The sequence below is a fragment of the Lathamus discolor genome, chromosome 11 (assembly GCF_037157495.1).
Source record: "Lathamus discolor isolate bLatDis1 chromosome 11, bLatDis1.hap1, whole genome shotgun sequence".
Classification (NCBI taxonomy): domain Eukaryota; kingdom Metazoa; phylum Chordata; class Aves; order Psittaciformes; family Psittacidae; genus Lathamus; species Lathamus discolor.
The window spans coordinates 3,498,386-3,513,058 of NC_088894.1; the positions used below are offsets into that span (position 1 = coordinate 3,498,386).

The 14,673-nt window shown below is 47.0% G+C and overlaps 1 protein-coding gene across 1 annotated transcript; it reads left to right on the forward strand.

The window, feature by feature from the left end:
- The first annotated feature begins 5,531 nt into the window (after window positions 1-5,531).
- On the forward strand, window positions 5,532-8,710 carry HRH3 (histamine receptor H3). Its single transcript, XM_065691309.1, has 3 exons — window positions 5,532-5,747; window positions 5,972-6,138; window positions 7,068-8,710. The coding sequence occupies exons 1-3, from the start codon at window positions 5,534-5,536 to the stop codon at window positions 7,911-7,913; spliced, it is 1,227 nt and encodes a 408-aa protein (XP_065547381.1). The 5' UTR covers window positions 5,532-5,533; the 3' UTR covers window positions 7,914-8,710.
- Window positions 8,711-14,673: the final 5,963 nt, after the last annotated feature.

Here is a 14,673-nt window from a genome sequence, read left to right on the forward strand (position 1 = left end):
TATCCAACATCAAGCTTGCTTAATTAAGCCCCTTGCAGTACAGCAAGGAAAAGACCTTCTGCCACCAGCAGAAGCCATTCTGACATCTGCTTGAGCAGCAGGGTGAAGCACACCCAACAAGTGATTTCATGCTGCGGCACCCAGGTTTGGATTTCTATGCTACTTTTCAGTCCTAACGGCTCTCCAAGTCTGACAGATAAGTTGTCGGGTTTGTTTTTGAAAGAGAAATCCACTCTTTGATTATGCATCTCTGGAATGTGAAACGCTCCCTCGGCATTTGCTGTGCCCTCTCCTCTGATAATACATGTTAAAAATTGATGTTGAGCAGGAGCTCAAGGGCTCCTCTGGAGATTTCATCCTCAGCTGCTCTGGAACCTCTTTTCTCTGCCACTTTGCCTCACGCACGTGTGCTGTTAACCTGCACGGGCATCTCAAAAAAGGGAATTTTCCAAGCTGAATAAACATTTCCCATGATAAAGGCAGAAGAAAAGGAAATAAAACAAAGGGATGGGTTTCTAATGACAGATACTTGTGTGAATGCCAGACAGGCATCTACCTTTACCCCCACCAGTAAAGACATGAACACAAAGAGGGGTTGTTAATCTTCTTTCTCTTTAAAGTTTGTTTCACAGACAAGCTGGCTCCATGGGACACAAATGAGCAATGGAAAACTACAATTCATGCATAGCAGTAACAGCACCTCTCCTCGAGGTTCAGAGCTTGCTCTGCCTCCAGCCCTGCGCATCCTCACTGCCACCTGCAAGAGCAAACTCTTCCATGTGGAAGCTCTACCTCTGTGGAAATGCAAAGTCAAACAGACATCAAAGGGAAGGTGTCCAGAAAGCTCTCATTTCCCTGTTAAATGTTACTGATGCTAATGTGCCTTCTGATTTCCATAACTCCTGATTTCTGGACACAGCTGTCCTCGCTGTGTAATTGCAATGATGCATATCTAAACCAGCACCAAAGTGCAAATTCCTCTGTGGGAGGACGGAAGAAGCCTGATCAACATCCAGGCAACATTACTTCTGTCCCTAGGGATTACAAATACCTCCCCCCCCCCCCCCCCCCCCCGCCTTGTTGTTAGCACCTAATTTACTGGGTTTGATTTATTCCAGGAGAAATGGGAGCTTCCATCCTTCCCCTTTGTGAAGAAGGAAATGAGAACATGTGTGTCCCGGTGCAGCTGAGCTCTCCCATGGGTGGATGCTTTGCCCACACGTTTGTGCCCTGTGACAGAGGCCCTTCTACTGCTGTCAAAGCACTGTATGATTCCAGAGCTGGAGCCAAGCACGACAGTGCAAGCACTGAATTATAGATGTGCCTGGAGAAGAGGGGCAGGAAACGTCCGAACTTGACAACTCTGAAGCCATCTGCTGCCTCATGGAGTCGAGGGTATTTGACATAGAATTTGGCTGTGATCATCCCAGCTGGTTTGGACTGGAATGTGTGCGAATGTATTGTCCGTGACAAACCACAGGGAGACAGTGTGTATTAAGACTAAATTTGATTTTGTTCTAATGACTCAGGCATGATTATCACTTTGTCATTTGTCAAAGATCACAGTCTCTGAAGATGAGAGATGTTGTCAATTATATAGCAATATTTACCCAAACCACTAAAAAGGAATAATCCTCCTAGCTCCAGGTTTACTGTGTAGAACAGCTACCTTGGCCAAGATGGTGCCACCTTTAAGATACTCATTAATCATAGAATCCCAGACTGGTTTGGGTTGGAAGGGACCTTAAAGCTCATCCAATTCCAACCCCCGCCACAGGTAGGGACACCTTCCACTAGAGCAGGTGGGAATTATGGGGATCTAATAAAATGACAGGGTGCTAAATTTTAGACAGAAGGAGAATTAAACCTGGCCTGTAGAAGGTCAGAGCCTTGGGTGACAGGGTTTAGTGTGAGGTGTCCCTGCCCATGGCAGGGGGTTGGAACTGGATGAGTTTAAGGTCCTTTCCAGTCCTGACTATTCTGTGATTCTAAGGTGTCCCACCAGGAAGAGCAGATTCCAGCACCGTGTCTTCACAGCATAATCAGTCCACATGGAAATCGTATTTATTTGGATGTGAGTTCTGGGAGAAGACACAACTTATCCCCACCTCCTCTGTAATTGTATGTGCAATTCTGCAAGTCACAGGAGAAAATATAAATGAGATGCAAAACAGAGGAAATACAGCTATGCAAAGGAAACTCCAAATTGGTCCCTTTAGGACCTCCAAATTAAAATGAACAACACACAAGCAAGTGGCACTAAGCCACATGCATACAAAGCATGTACGAAACACCCCATAGGTCAGACCAATGGCCTGTTTCTCCACAATAACCAGCACAAAGCAGAGTGGTGATGGTCTCAGCATGGCTTTAGCAAAGCCAAAGCAGTTGATGGTCCTTAGGCACTGCTCTCCGACGTCGCAATACACACACTTTGCAATGCCCAAAATCCAGGATAGAGCCAACTGCTAAATTACATCCAAAACCTGAGCACCCTAAACACCAGGAGGCTGCAGCTCTTTGTCTCTTAGCCTGAAGCTTCACTTCATAGAGAAACTCCCCAGAACAGCTATCTTACAAGAGGCTGATTCACTTCTCACTCTCTGCTTGAATGCAAAACTACTTTCAAGTGCAGACTTCTCTTCCAAGTACAAAGCAGCCTTAAAAAGGCCACTTATTTGCCTTGGTTCTCTTTAAAGATATGGAAGTTCTGCGGGATTCGTGTTCAGGCTAAATGCTTCTCAAAAATAAAGTAGGGAAGGAAGCAGAGAGAGGAAGAGAGCCCTGAGCTGAGCTCCTTACTCAGGAGCTCCTCAGGAGAGGAATTGCCTTGCAGGCAGTGGCAGCAGGGCTTCACCCTTCCTGGGGGCTTCTGGGGCTCCTCCGCTCATGCAGCTGAGCTCTGAGTGTGTTCAGGAAACACTGCATTGCCTCAGCACCTGGGCTGTGAGCTGGGGCTCAAGCTGGGGCAAAAGCCCTTGAAAATGGGTTTGGGAGGGAGCTCCGGGCTGGGACCTCTGCACCTGCTGTTCCCAGTCCCTGCTTCTTAGTCACGACCTTAGACTAAACCGTGCTCATGGGAGCTTATAGCTGAGCTATAGCTCTGATCCTCCAGAAAGTACCATTTTTGCTCCTGTATCTATGCAAGCACTGAGCAGCATTCAGGTGCTGAGTCTCTGTAGCCTTCCTAGCCCAGAAGAGGACCCCATGGCCTGACTGCAGGGTGATCAATACCCCCTAGATGAACATCTCTAAGCGCTTGTGAGCACAAAGGATATCTACACGTGGCATATGTACTGCATAAGCCAGGTCAAAACGTTAGCTATCATACCATCTGCTTGCAAGTCTGTGTGTAATCTGCTTTAACTACTTCTTCTAGGCTGGGTGATTTCCTTTGGTTTTCCTTTATTTCCGACAATTACCAAGACTGCATGTTTCCTGGCCTGTCTTAGAAATATATTTATCCTTCTGCTGAAGCAAGAGAGAAACCTCAGGACAAGGAAAACCATAGTCTGTGAAGCTCCGTCCTCTCTTATTATCTAATACTCCTGGCAATAAACAATGATTTATCCATGTTACATTTATAAATCACTTTACAAATTACCTTAGGCACAAAGTGTAGTTTCTGCCTTCTGTCTGGATGATGAAAACGCTGAATCAGAATGACAGCAAACAAACAGCAAACAGCTCCTAGAGACAACGCTGCAACACACACACAATCGCTTAGAATTTGTAAGCACGTCAATGAATCCTGATGATTGTCTGAATAGAGATTACCAACACCAGCAGGGCACACACAGTCGGAATGGAAGTGGTCTGTGGGTTCACTAAATATCATGAGGGGGGAGAAAAAGCCCTTTTTCTCTATGGCATCTGAGATGATTGCACAAAATCAGGTCCTGTTTGCTCTGGCCACGCTGCAGCCACACAGCCAGGCTGCTCACTGCCCTGCTGGGAATTCACTCGGGTGTGCTGTTGAACCTGATCTTCCTCAAAGCAGCGCTGAAGCCATGCATGAAGTTCCTTGAAGCCTCCAGCCATTTCTCCCCCTGACCAGGGGTTTCTGGCACAGGCAGCATCGTCTGCAACATCCTTCCCACCCACAGCTCCCACGAGCCCACAGTGACATCGTCCGTCGGGATGCAGCAGCAGCGGGTACCAAGCCCTCTGTGGAGTGGAGGGGCTTGGGGACACCTGGCTCCCTGAGGAAGGGACACACCATGTCAGGCAGCTGCAGGCCTGATGGTGGGTGCCACCAAAGGCCACTGCAGTGGGAGGGCTTGGCAGGGTCCCTGCCTGCGCTGGCTGAGAGGTGCTCTCACCTCCAGGCTCTGCAGGCTGCAAGTGATTCACCACAATTTAAAAGGACCCTTCCAGGCTCCTCTCAGCAGGATCAGCATCCGCTATTAGGACCGTGGCCGTGGTGGTGGGTTTGAAGAGGAGTTCTGTGAGGCTGTAACAGTTCCTGATGTGAAAATAGCTTTTGGAGTAATCAGAAGGTGACAAACCCCCTGGGCTCTATCTTCATGGATGTTTCTGGGTTTGCACAATTTGCCTGCTTTGCTTTTTTGATCTCTGTTCTTCAAAGGCGTTCACAACTTATCAGGCTTTCCCAGGAAGAACACTGCTTGGCCAGCGTCTCCAGCCAGTGTCCTTCTCTGCTTCCCAGTGTCGCTGCTCTGCATGTCCCTGCGTCCCTCTCCAGAGGGAGTGACTGGGGTGAGCTGACCCTCTCCCTGGACATGAAGATGTTCCCAATGCTGTGGTGTGAAGCAGACACTGCACACTGGGGGCTGCAGTGGTAGGCAACCTTGTCCTGGTGTATCATCAGCTGCAGAGTCGTCAAACAACAGATACTCTCTTCAGCTATGAAAAGCTAAAGGAGAGGAAGGAGGAGGGAGCAATAATCATCTCCTGGTGCTGGGGGCTGCAAGCAAGGAGTTTGCAGACCAAGCGACAGGGACACTTGGTAGAGCTGTGGGCTCCTGGCAGTGTTTCCTTGGGCAAACACATCACCCTCTGTGCTCTGCCTGCCCGAGAGCTCTCCTGGTTGATCTCTGATGAACAGACAAGTTGAGACTTGACCTCCGCTCCTCTCCACTGAGACAGGAGCCATGAGTGTTCCTCATGGCCTCTGTCTTGGGGGAATGCTTTGGGGAGATGCAGGAATGTTCTTGTGAGGAATGCAAGGGAGAATTCAAGGATGCTCCGAGGCTGAGGGGGAATGAGGAATGTAGAGGTATTCTAGGGGGGGTGCAGGGATGTTCTTGGGTTGAGAGGGGAAGGGGAAATGCAGGGATGCTTGGTGGAGATTCAGGAATGCTCTGGGGGATTTGGGATTGCTCTAGGGAGATGCAGGAATGCTCAGGGAAAACTCAGGGATGCTCTGGGGCATGAAGGGATGCTGAGAGCCGGAGTGCCGGTCCCACCGGCCGCAAGGCAGCGTGGGGCTGCAGCCCCCGGCGGGGCGGGGATGTGGGGTGGGCCGGGGCGGGGCGGCTGCCCCGAGGAGCGGCGCGGAGCGGCGCTGGCCATGGAGAGCGGCGGGGCTCTGAACGGCTCCGCCGCCGCCGCCGGGCGCTTCACCGCCGCGGGCACGGCCGCGCTGGGCGCGCTGATGGCTCTGCTGATCGCGGTCATCGTGGCCGGTAACGCGCTGGTGATGCTGGCGTTCGTGGCGGACTCCAGCCTGCGCACCCAGAACAACTTCTTCCTCCTCAACCTGGCTATCTCGGATTTCCTAGTAGGTAAAGTGCCGTCCCCGGACCGGACCGCACCGGAGGAAACTTAGCAGCGGGGCCGCCTCCTACCCTCGGGGTTCCCAGCTCCTGTCCCGACCCCGATACCTTCCGCAGGGGTCCTTCCCGACGTCCCGGCCGGTCCCACGGGGGGCGGTGTGCGGGGTTCGTGCGGGGCGGGGAAAGGAGACGGATTCCCGCATCCCGATGGGAAAGGACCGCTCCGGTTGCAGGTGCGTTCTGCATTCCCCTGTACGTGCCTTATGTGCTGACGGGGAGATGGATCTTCGGGAGGAGCCTCTGCAAACTCTGGCTGGTCGTTGATTACCTGCTGGGCACCTCTTCGGTCTTCAACATCGTGCTGATTAGCTATGACAGATTCCTCTCGGTGACAAGAGCGGTGAGTTCTGTCATGGCAGCTGGGGGGTGGGGGGGGGGCGGTCGGGGGAATAACTCTCATCCTGCTTTATTCTCCAGACTCTGCAATAGTTAAAAGCTCTCTGACTCCTCCAGAAATGATGAATGTTTCAGCCTGGTGATGGAAAGCAATAATTATCCACAAATACATAATTCAGCTGTGGTTTCAGATTAGTATTTGTGGCATAATTAAATCATTTAATGTTCAGACCCCATTGTGCAGGTGTTTGATCCCTTCCCTGATGACAGGGTAGCAGCATATGAGCCAGCCAGCGAGGTAAGCAGACCTACCACTAACTTGCAGGGACTTATTATCTACAGGACAAATGAGTGGATTGCAGCTGGGCTCCCAGCTTCTCCCTGGCTACCCAGGCAGTAGATTGCAGTACCAGCTTCAGCAGGGCACAGCCCTCAGCTCTTTGAGTATGTGGTGAGATGAAAAAGCTCAGCCTTTCACAGGAGGTGGCGAGCAGTTCACAGGCACATCAGATCCAGTGCTGTTTGCTTGCTCCCTGACTCCAGCTACAACATGGATTAGCTCCAAGGCTCAGTGAGAGCCATAGGGAGATGCCTGCCTGGCCCAGGAGCTCGGTGCATGCCTCTCCCAAGAGGTACAGGGCGTAGCTGGGGACACAAGTATGGGGTGCAGCAGAGTGCTGGGCTCCAGCTAAGGCAGTGCATTTCCACTGAGCAGATGCCACGGTTTGGAGCTGCAATATGAGGGTTCTGAGTCTTCCCTGCAGGAGTGTGGTTTATCTAGCAATTGCTCCTGTTGCCTATGGCACATGAATATGTTAGACTGATGGGATATTGCCTAGCAACTTTACCAGGAATGCTAACAGTTCATTTGTGAAGAGCCTCGACCAGCTGGGGTGTTTGACCATAGTTAAGAAAAGGTTTCCCCCATTGCAGGTTGCCTACAGAGCCCAGCAAGGCAACACCAAGCAGGCAGTGCTGAAGATGGTGATCGTGTGGGTATTGGCGTTCCTGCTTTACGGACCTGCCATTATCAGCTGGGAGTACATCTCAGGCCGGAGCACCATACCCACTGGCGAGTGCTACGCTGAGTTTTTCTACAACTGGTATTTTCTCATGACAGCCTCCACGCTGGAGTTTTTCACCCCCTTCGTCAGTGTGATGTTTTTCAACCTGAGCATTTACCTGAACATACAGAAACGCACCAAACTACGCCTGGATATTTTCCACGAGGTGCACAACCAATCCTTCACCGAGGAGATGGAAACGAGCCCAGAAGCAAAGCTTTCTTTGAAATGCTGTAAGTGGGAGCAGAAGGAGCCAGCTGAAACCCTCGACCCCTCCAAGAGCAAAGCTCAAGCAGCAGCCTCCCCTACCAGCCTGGGTGCCAAAGCCCTGCTGTCAATAAGCTCTGAGAGCGCTGGGAAACCCAAGTGTTGCAACAAGAAGAGCTGTAAAAGCTCAGCATCCACTCTGTCCTTAGAGAAAGGGATGAAGGTCGTGTCCCAGAGCATGACCCAACGCTTCAGGCTCTCTAGAGACAAGAAAGTGGCTAAATCACTGGCAATCATCGTGGGCATTTTTGGGGTTTGCTGGGCACCGTACACTCTCCTGATGATCATCCGTGCCGCCTGCCATGGCCACTGCATCTCTGACTTCTGGTACGAGACTTCCTTCTGGCTGCTGTGGATCAACTCGGCCGTCAACCCCGTCCTGTACCCGCTCTGCCACTACAGCTTCAGAAGAGCTTTTATTAAACTCCTTGACCACGTCAAGTGTTGACCTTCTACCCCTGAACTTTGACCTATGACCATTGACACCTTTCACATTGCCAGTTAAACATTTACCTTTGACCTATCACCTTCTGACCCCAAACTTTGACCTGACCTTTGACCTTTAAAATGCTGACTTTATACCCAGACTTTTTACCCTTCAATCGCTAGGCGTTGACCTTTGACTCCTGACCTTAGATCCACAACCTTTTGTCCTATGACCTTTGAGCCCTAAACTTTGCTCTTTGTCCCCCTGACCTTTTGACCATTGCCCATGAAACGTTGACCTTTGATCCCTGACTGCCAGAACTCTGACCCCTGCACTTTGACCTATAGCCCTTAATCCTACCCTTTGACTCCTGAACTTTGACCTTTCACCACTGACCATTAAATGCTGATTCTCTGAGCCCTGAGACTTTATGCCTTCACTTTGACCTCTGACCCTTCGTCAGCAAATGGCGACCTTTGACTCCTGAATTTTGACCTCCAAACCTTGACCGTTGCCCTGTAAACGCTGACCCGTGACCTCTGAACTTTGGCCTGTAGCCCTTTTGACCCCTGAACTTTGACATTAGCCACAGGCACTGAAATCTCTGTCCTCCACTTGTAGGTGCCACAGAAGAGTTCTGCTGCCACCTAGTCAGCCAGAGCCGCACCAGCATTTGGCTAACGTAAAGACACAATCTGAAACATAAAAGCTATCAAACAGAAGCATATAACCTAAACCTCCTGGACTAAACTACAGTCTACCTGTTTGCAGACCTGACTTTTTCCCCGTAAATGGGAGGGGTTTTTCCTTGCACTTTTGATATTACACGTATGTGATGATACAGAAAGAGAAGAACGAACCTCAGAAAGAAAACACTAATTTATCATTATTGCCACAGCAGTCGTGTAGATCCCTGTGCATGTGGTGCAATGGATGTCCTTCCACTACCCAAGAAGTGCCCAACCTCTGCCCTAAGGAGTTTACAGCCACTCAGAGGCATCAAGCACCCCGAAGCACCCTACTGGCATTCCCTCCTTCCAAACTGACCTGACTTCTTTGCATCCAGCCACACATCAACCAGTGCTCCCCAGCACATGGGGAGCTGTGCAGCAGGAGCAAGCCCAGCCTCTGGCCCCACAGGAGCCCCAAGGAAGAGGGCTGCTGCTCCTACATGAAAGGTGCCAGCAGGGTATCAGCTTCTCCAGAGTCTGCTCCATGATTTCCCAAAGACATTTCAAAATCCCTTCTGCAGGATCCTAAAAATGCTCTCTTGGCAACGTGGTACCGAGGGAAGTGAAACGTGTGCTCTTTTTCAGTTAGTTTCAGACCTCATCATTTTAGCAAGTTCCAGAACTCCTGCACGCTTCCTTTTAAAACACATCATTTGAACAGAGACCTGGTTGCGCTGGCCCAGGCAACACAGGCATCAATTTCTTTAACACTTTAAAAGCAGTCAACTAATTCCACAGGCAGAGCACCACATTCCAGACACCAGTGCTTTAGCCTCAATCTTAACAGAAAATCTCGTGTGTTTTATCTCTGCTTCCTACCTCATGCTTCATCACATTTGACCATTTATCCTGTAACCTCTTTGGGAACAGAGGTCGTATGACCATAAAGCAAAAGACTTCAAGTGCCCATCCCTGTTGGTACTGCTCAGTGACATAGTCTTACAAATATGTAACCAGTTGCTATAGAAAAGCCTCATATTTAACAGTACCATACAGGGAAGCTCAAGACCTTAAGCCTGAAAACCACATTTACAAATGGAAACCCAAATGCTGTAAAGCAGCACCCAAAAGCTTATGGTGTCGTGACCGCCATTTACTCTTCGCTGTTGTAAGCAAACTGCTTTTTGGCTGCTGCTAGGAATAAAAGAAAACAGCTTTCTCCTAGTGATATTTGTTGAGTATTGATCAGTATTGTCACCTGAAGTTAGGTTTAAAAGATGTTTTGTGTATGTGAGATTTCAGTCTTGTGAAGCATTCAGTCAGACCATTATATATGGGTTAAAATATATCCTTTGAAGTGTAAGTGTACCAAGACTTGGCAGCCTGCACTGTTGAGCCTGCTTGTACCTTTCCTTGTGTCTTCTACCTTCTGAAAACCCCAATAAAGTATTTTTATACAAAGCATGTCAAATATTTTATGGTAAACAGAGTGGAAACGATACAATCCCACTGAAGGCAAGACATCCATGGATTTGCCTGAGGAAACAGTTAAAGCCTATACTTTTTGCCGGAAAATAGCTCCTGAAACAGCTGAGTTCTCAGACCTCTGATGGGCAGATTACTGACAGCACTTAGGGAGTGATGAGTGCACATCACTTAATCCTTTCCACCTTTTGTTCTTTACCAGAGCATGTTACAGGCAACTTAGATCTGGAAAGGTTACAGACCAAACCGACTCTTCCTGTGACTTACAAAATCTACCAACCTGCCTACAAATGACAAAGTCATAATGTGAACAAGGTCCCAGTTTCCAGCTGTGGTTCTTTTCATAAAGAGAAGTAGGACCAGATCGTTCAGCCTGATGCAAAGGAAAGCTACTGACTGTGTTCCACCTTAACTAAAGGGTAGAGAAATTGTTGTCTTTCTATTTTATTTCTTTTTTAACCTGGTATTAAACAATGGTCCCCTACTTCATGTTGTAGAAAAATGATTTTGTTTTCTTCTTTTAACGACTCTCCTGCATGACCTTCGCTGGATCAATGGAAGGTCTTTGAAATACAGTAGAGGCCAAATAAGTGTAAAAATGATAGTGAATTGGTTGCAAAATAGGCCCCGTTTCATATGTGGTCTTCCATCATTCAAAGAGCCAGCTTTCTCCAGCTGGAGATTTTATCAGCTTCTGAAGTCATACCCATGACACCTGCTCCTGTACCACATCTTTTTCCCCTAATGACACAAAAGCCTGTTTCTTGTGCCTCTAGAGCACATATCCCTTAGACATTTCTGTTCGCCAGTCCTCAGCATGCTTCCAAATAAATGTTGGTTGCCACCCACTGCCACCAGTATTATGATGCTACAGGTAACTACTGAAAAGGCAGAACAGGTACCAGTTGTTTAACAAAGCTGGGTAGGATTGCAGGATAATGCACCTTGCTGGGTTCCCTCCCTTCTCCCATTCTGGGGAGATTGTTTTCTCACATAAATACCTCAAAACATAACCAAAAGCCCAGGAATCTCATTAGCACAGACACTTTTGCTGCTTTGAGAGACAGAAAACTAAACAGGAAAGATAAATGTTCATCTAAGCAAACTGTCGCTGCTTGTTGTGGTTACCAGCCGAATCTCCGACAGACCAGACCTGAGAATACCTTCCAGTCCCCAGGTTTGTTAGTGCCGACTAAACAGATGAATGAACAAAGAATTTATCAGTCTTTCCTACACAAGACATTGGCCTGAGCAGGGACTGGTAATTGGGCTTAACAGTAAAATAAAAAAGGAAGATGCAGAAGGGGTGGTTTGGGTTTTCTTATTTCCTCCACATTCCAGTACCTGTCAAGAACACAATGACATTATTGCACAAGAAGATCAGAGCCAAGCACAAGGGACCATGTACCAAGTTATTTTAGTAGGCTTTTTTTTTTCCCCTCTTTCTTATAGAAAGATTCTTATAGAATCATCAAATCAGTTGGGTTGGAAAAGATCCTTAAGATCATCAAGTCCAGACTTTGCAAAACACATTAACATTCCTGCCTCCAGAACTGGTTTTCCTGCACATGATGGGCTGCGCAAGCAGCCACTTTAAAAAGAATTTTCAACTGTTTGAATTCTGAACATGCTGTTTTTCCAGTAGCCTGAGCCTTCCATCTCAAATTCTTAGCTTATGATGAAGCCTTTACGTACTGAAGGCAAACGACAGGTTTTTCCCCTACATCCCTTAGCAGTAACTTTGTTCAAAAGTGGTGAGACCAGCTTTGAATGTCAAGGTGACATTGCGAGTATATGGAGTAGGAATTCCTTTCTTTTACATGTTCACACGGTCAATAAGCTGAAGTTGGAAGCAAAATACCCAGTTTTAAGAGCCTCATAATATTCAGAGATGCTGGAGACTGGTGTTGCTTTCAGTGATGCATAAGACCAGGATGTACCTGTACTGATGTTCACATGCCATCCATACAAGCACCATGCTCCCTTCCTTAGAGTCCCACTACTGACAGCAATATATTTCTGTATAATTTAAAGTCCTAATGGTACTTGCCTCTGAGCTTTCAGAATGTGCTTTTAGTCTTAAAGTCCTTTCCCAAAGAGTGAAGAAACGGATACATGAGCTTTTTACACAATATTTTTATGGTCTCTGGCCTCCATATGGGCAGAATTACCTCAACTTGCCTGAAAGCAATTTTATTCATTGGAGCTTTTGCAGGGAACATACTTCTATTCCTTCCTGAAATAAGAACTTTTGCCTTGCCAAATAAAAAGGAAAAATAACTGCTTATGCCTGGACACGAGGTCAGGCCAGAGCCTGGCTTTCATACTGAAAATGTTATGAGCTGGTTTGAAGTTTCAGAGTCGCTGATGACTAATTCAAATATGCTTAGAAGACTATTTGAATTCCACTGATTTTTAGTGTTCAGAATATAAATGTCTATATGCATTTGGAAGAGGCAGGGACTGGGGAGCTTCTAGGCATAATCAAGTTATGAGCTGTGAAAATGCACTGCTGTTAGACAAGGTAGGCATTCTTGGCAACTAGCATATCTACATTTTTTTTGCTACCATACCTGCTAAAAAATGCCTCATTCCTATTGCCCAGACATACACCGAGCAGGCAGGACCTATTCTCAGAACCCATGGAAGAAGACCTGCTGTAACTATGAATATGTATCCAATATCTGTGGAAGCATATAGGCTTCCACACAGAGAAGAACCCAGCTATTGCCAGGTAGAAGTATGCAATTTATGCAGGAGTGTTGGTAAACAATGTTCATGCAGCTGTAAACTGTACCCAGGAGCTTTTTAAAGAAAGAGGCTTGTGATTTCCCACAAGACCTGTGCAGAGGGGATGCCAGTTCCCTCCTCTTCATATAGACCCACATTCCATTAACTCAGAGGACATAAAGGACCAAAACCAGGTCTGTGGTCCCTTCACTGAGCAGCATCTGCATATCAATAAGCTATCAAAGAACATTTTTCAGCACAGCTATAGTAATGCTTCCTCCCTAATCACCAGTAATGAGAGATCTCTTTACACACATAGAGGGACTTTGCTCCCACAGCCTCTTTCAGTGCCCTTCCTCAATTACCATGCCTTAGTTTTCTCTCCAACCTGCAGTTATATAAATTGCTCCATTGTTCCAGAGTCATCACTGAAGCTTCATTAGCTCAAGTAGGAAGCTAGAGATGAAGAGAGAACACAAGAAGGAGCTTTTGTTGAAAAACACCTGTCTGGGATAATTCATGGATTTGCCAAGAGGGATGGGCTTAGAAATCAGGAAGATGTGATTATATTTTGATTTGAAAGAACGCTGATGTTTTTTATTCCACGTTTCTAAATCAACATTCATTTTCATAGCAGAATTAGGATGGAAAGACAATAACATCCTTACTAGAAGGAAGTTTAACAACATGATTTTGATGAGGGAGGATTAATTTTTCACAACCCCAGCTCCCATGCAGTGACACCAGCACAACTTTGCAGTGCAGACCTGGTCTTGAAAGAGAAGAACTCACTCTGCAAATAGATGAGACACAATAAGGAGCATTATTATCCTTACTTTTGATGGGGAAATTGCAGACAAGAACAAAACCACTTTGCTAACTGCCCTGGCTGAGTGCCACAAAAGGGAAAAGCTCTCTTGATTTCTAATGTCACAGAGCTAGTCTCATGCAAGATGTCACCCATGCCTTTGTGTATAGCAGGGAACTCACAGCACTTCTGTATTCCCTTAACTTTGACTTAAATCTCCTCCTTCCCTCCTTCCATAATGTACTTTTCTGCCAGTACAGTTGTATTTGCAGAATTAAGGGGTTTTGAAAAGTAACTAGGAATTCTGCAGGGCAAGAGGCATTGTCTGTAACCTGGTGCTATGAAACTACAATCGGCATTCACTTCAGCAAACCCACTGCTGCCTGGAAAAGGGAGACTTGCACACACACCTCAAAGGTAAAAAAGCCCAGATCTGTCCCTAAACCTCTTGTTGTGAGCTCAGGAATGCTGACGACTCATTGTATCACCACCATTTTTACTGCTATAGTGTAGGATGCATAAGCATTACTTATTACTAGGTATTTACAAGCCCCCCATTTTTACTCCATAATTTACAAGCTTCCTGCACAGTCTGGGTACAAAAGGGAACTATTATTTAACCTAATTAACAAACATTAGAGGCAGAGCTACACATGCACCTTTGTGGGGGAAGAACACTTATTTTCCCATTTGTACAATTCTACAACCTCAAATGGCTTTTTAAATGAGTCGGATGTACCAAGCCGGACTTTCTGTTGTGTTGTAAAGGCTTCTCTTGTACATCAAACACTTGTCAATAACTCCTAGGACCTCCTGCCACAGCATGCAATGGTTATATATGAAGGATGGCAAGGAAAGGGTATGATGGTAGGTAGGGTGGTATGTGTGTACAAATACCACAAGTATCCCCCCTGTGCACGTAAATACACAACTCATGATAAAAATAGTGCTTATAGGCAGACTGAGGAATCTATTCTTTCAAGCACAAAAATGCACCTGACCTTTGAATGACTTTAAACCAAATATCCTAGGAGTTAGCAACACAATTAACACTAAAGACAAACTGACAGTGAAGTAGTTCATAATC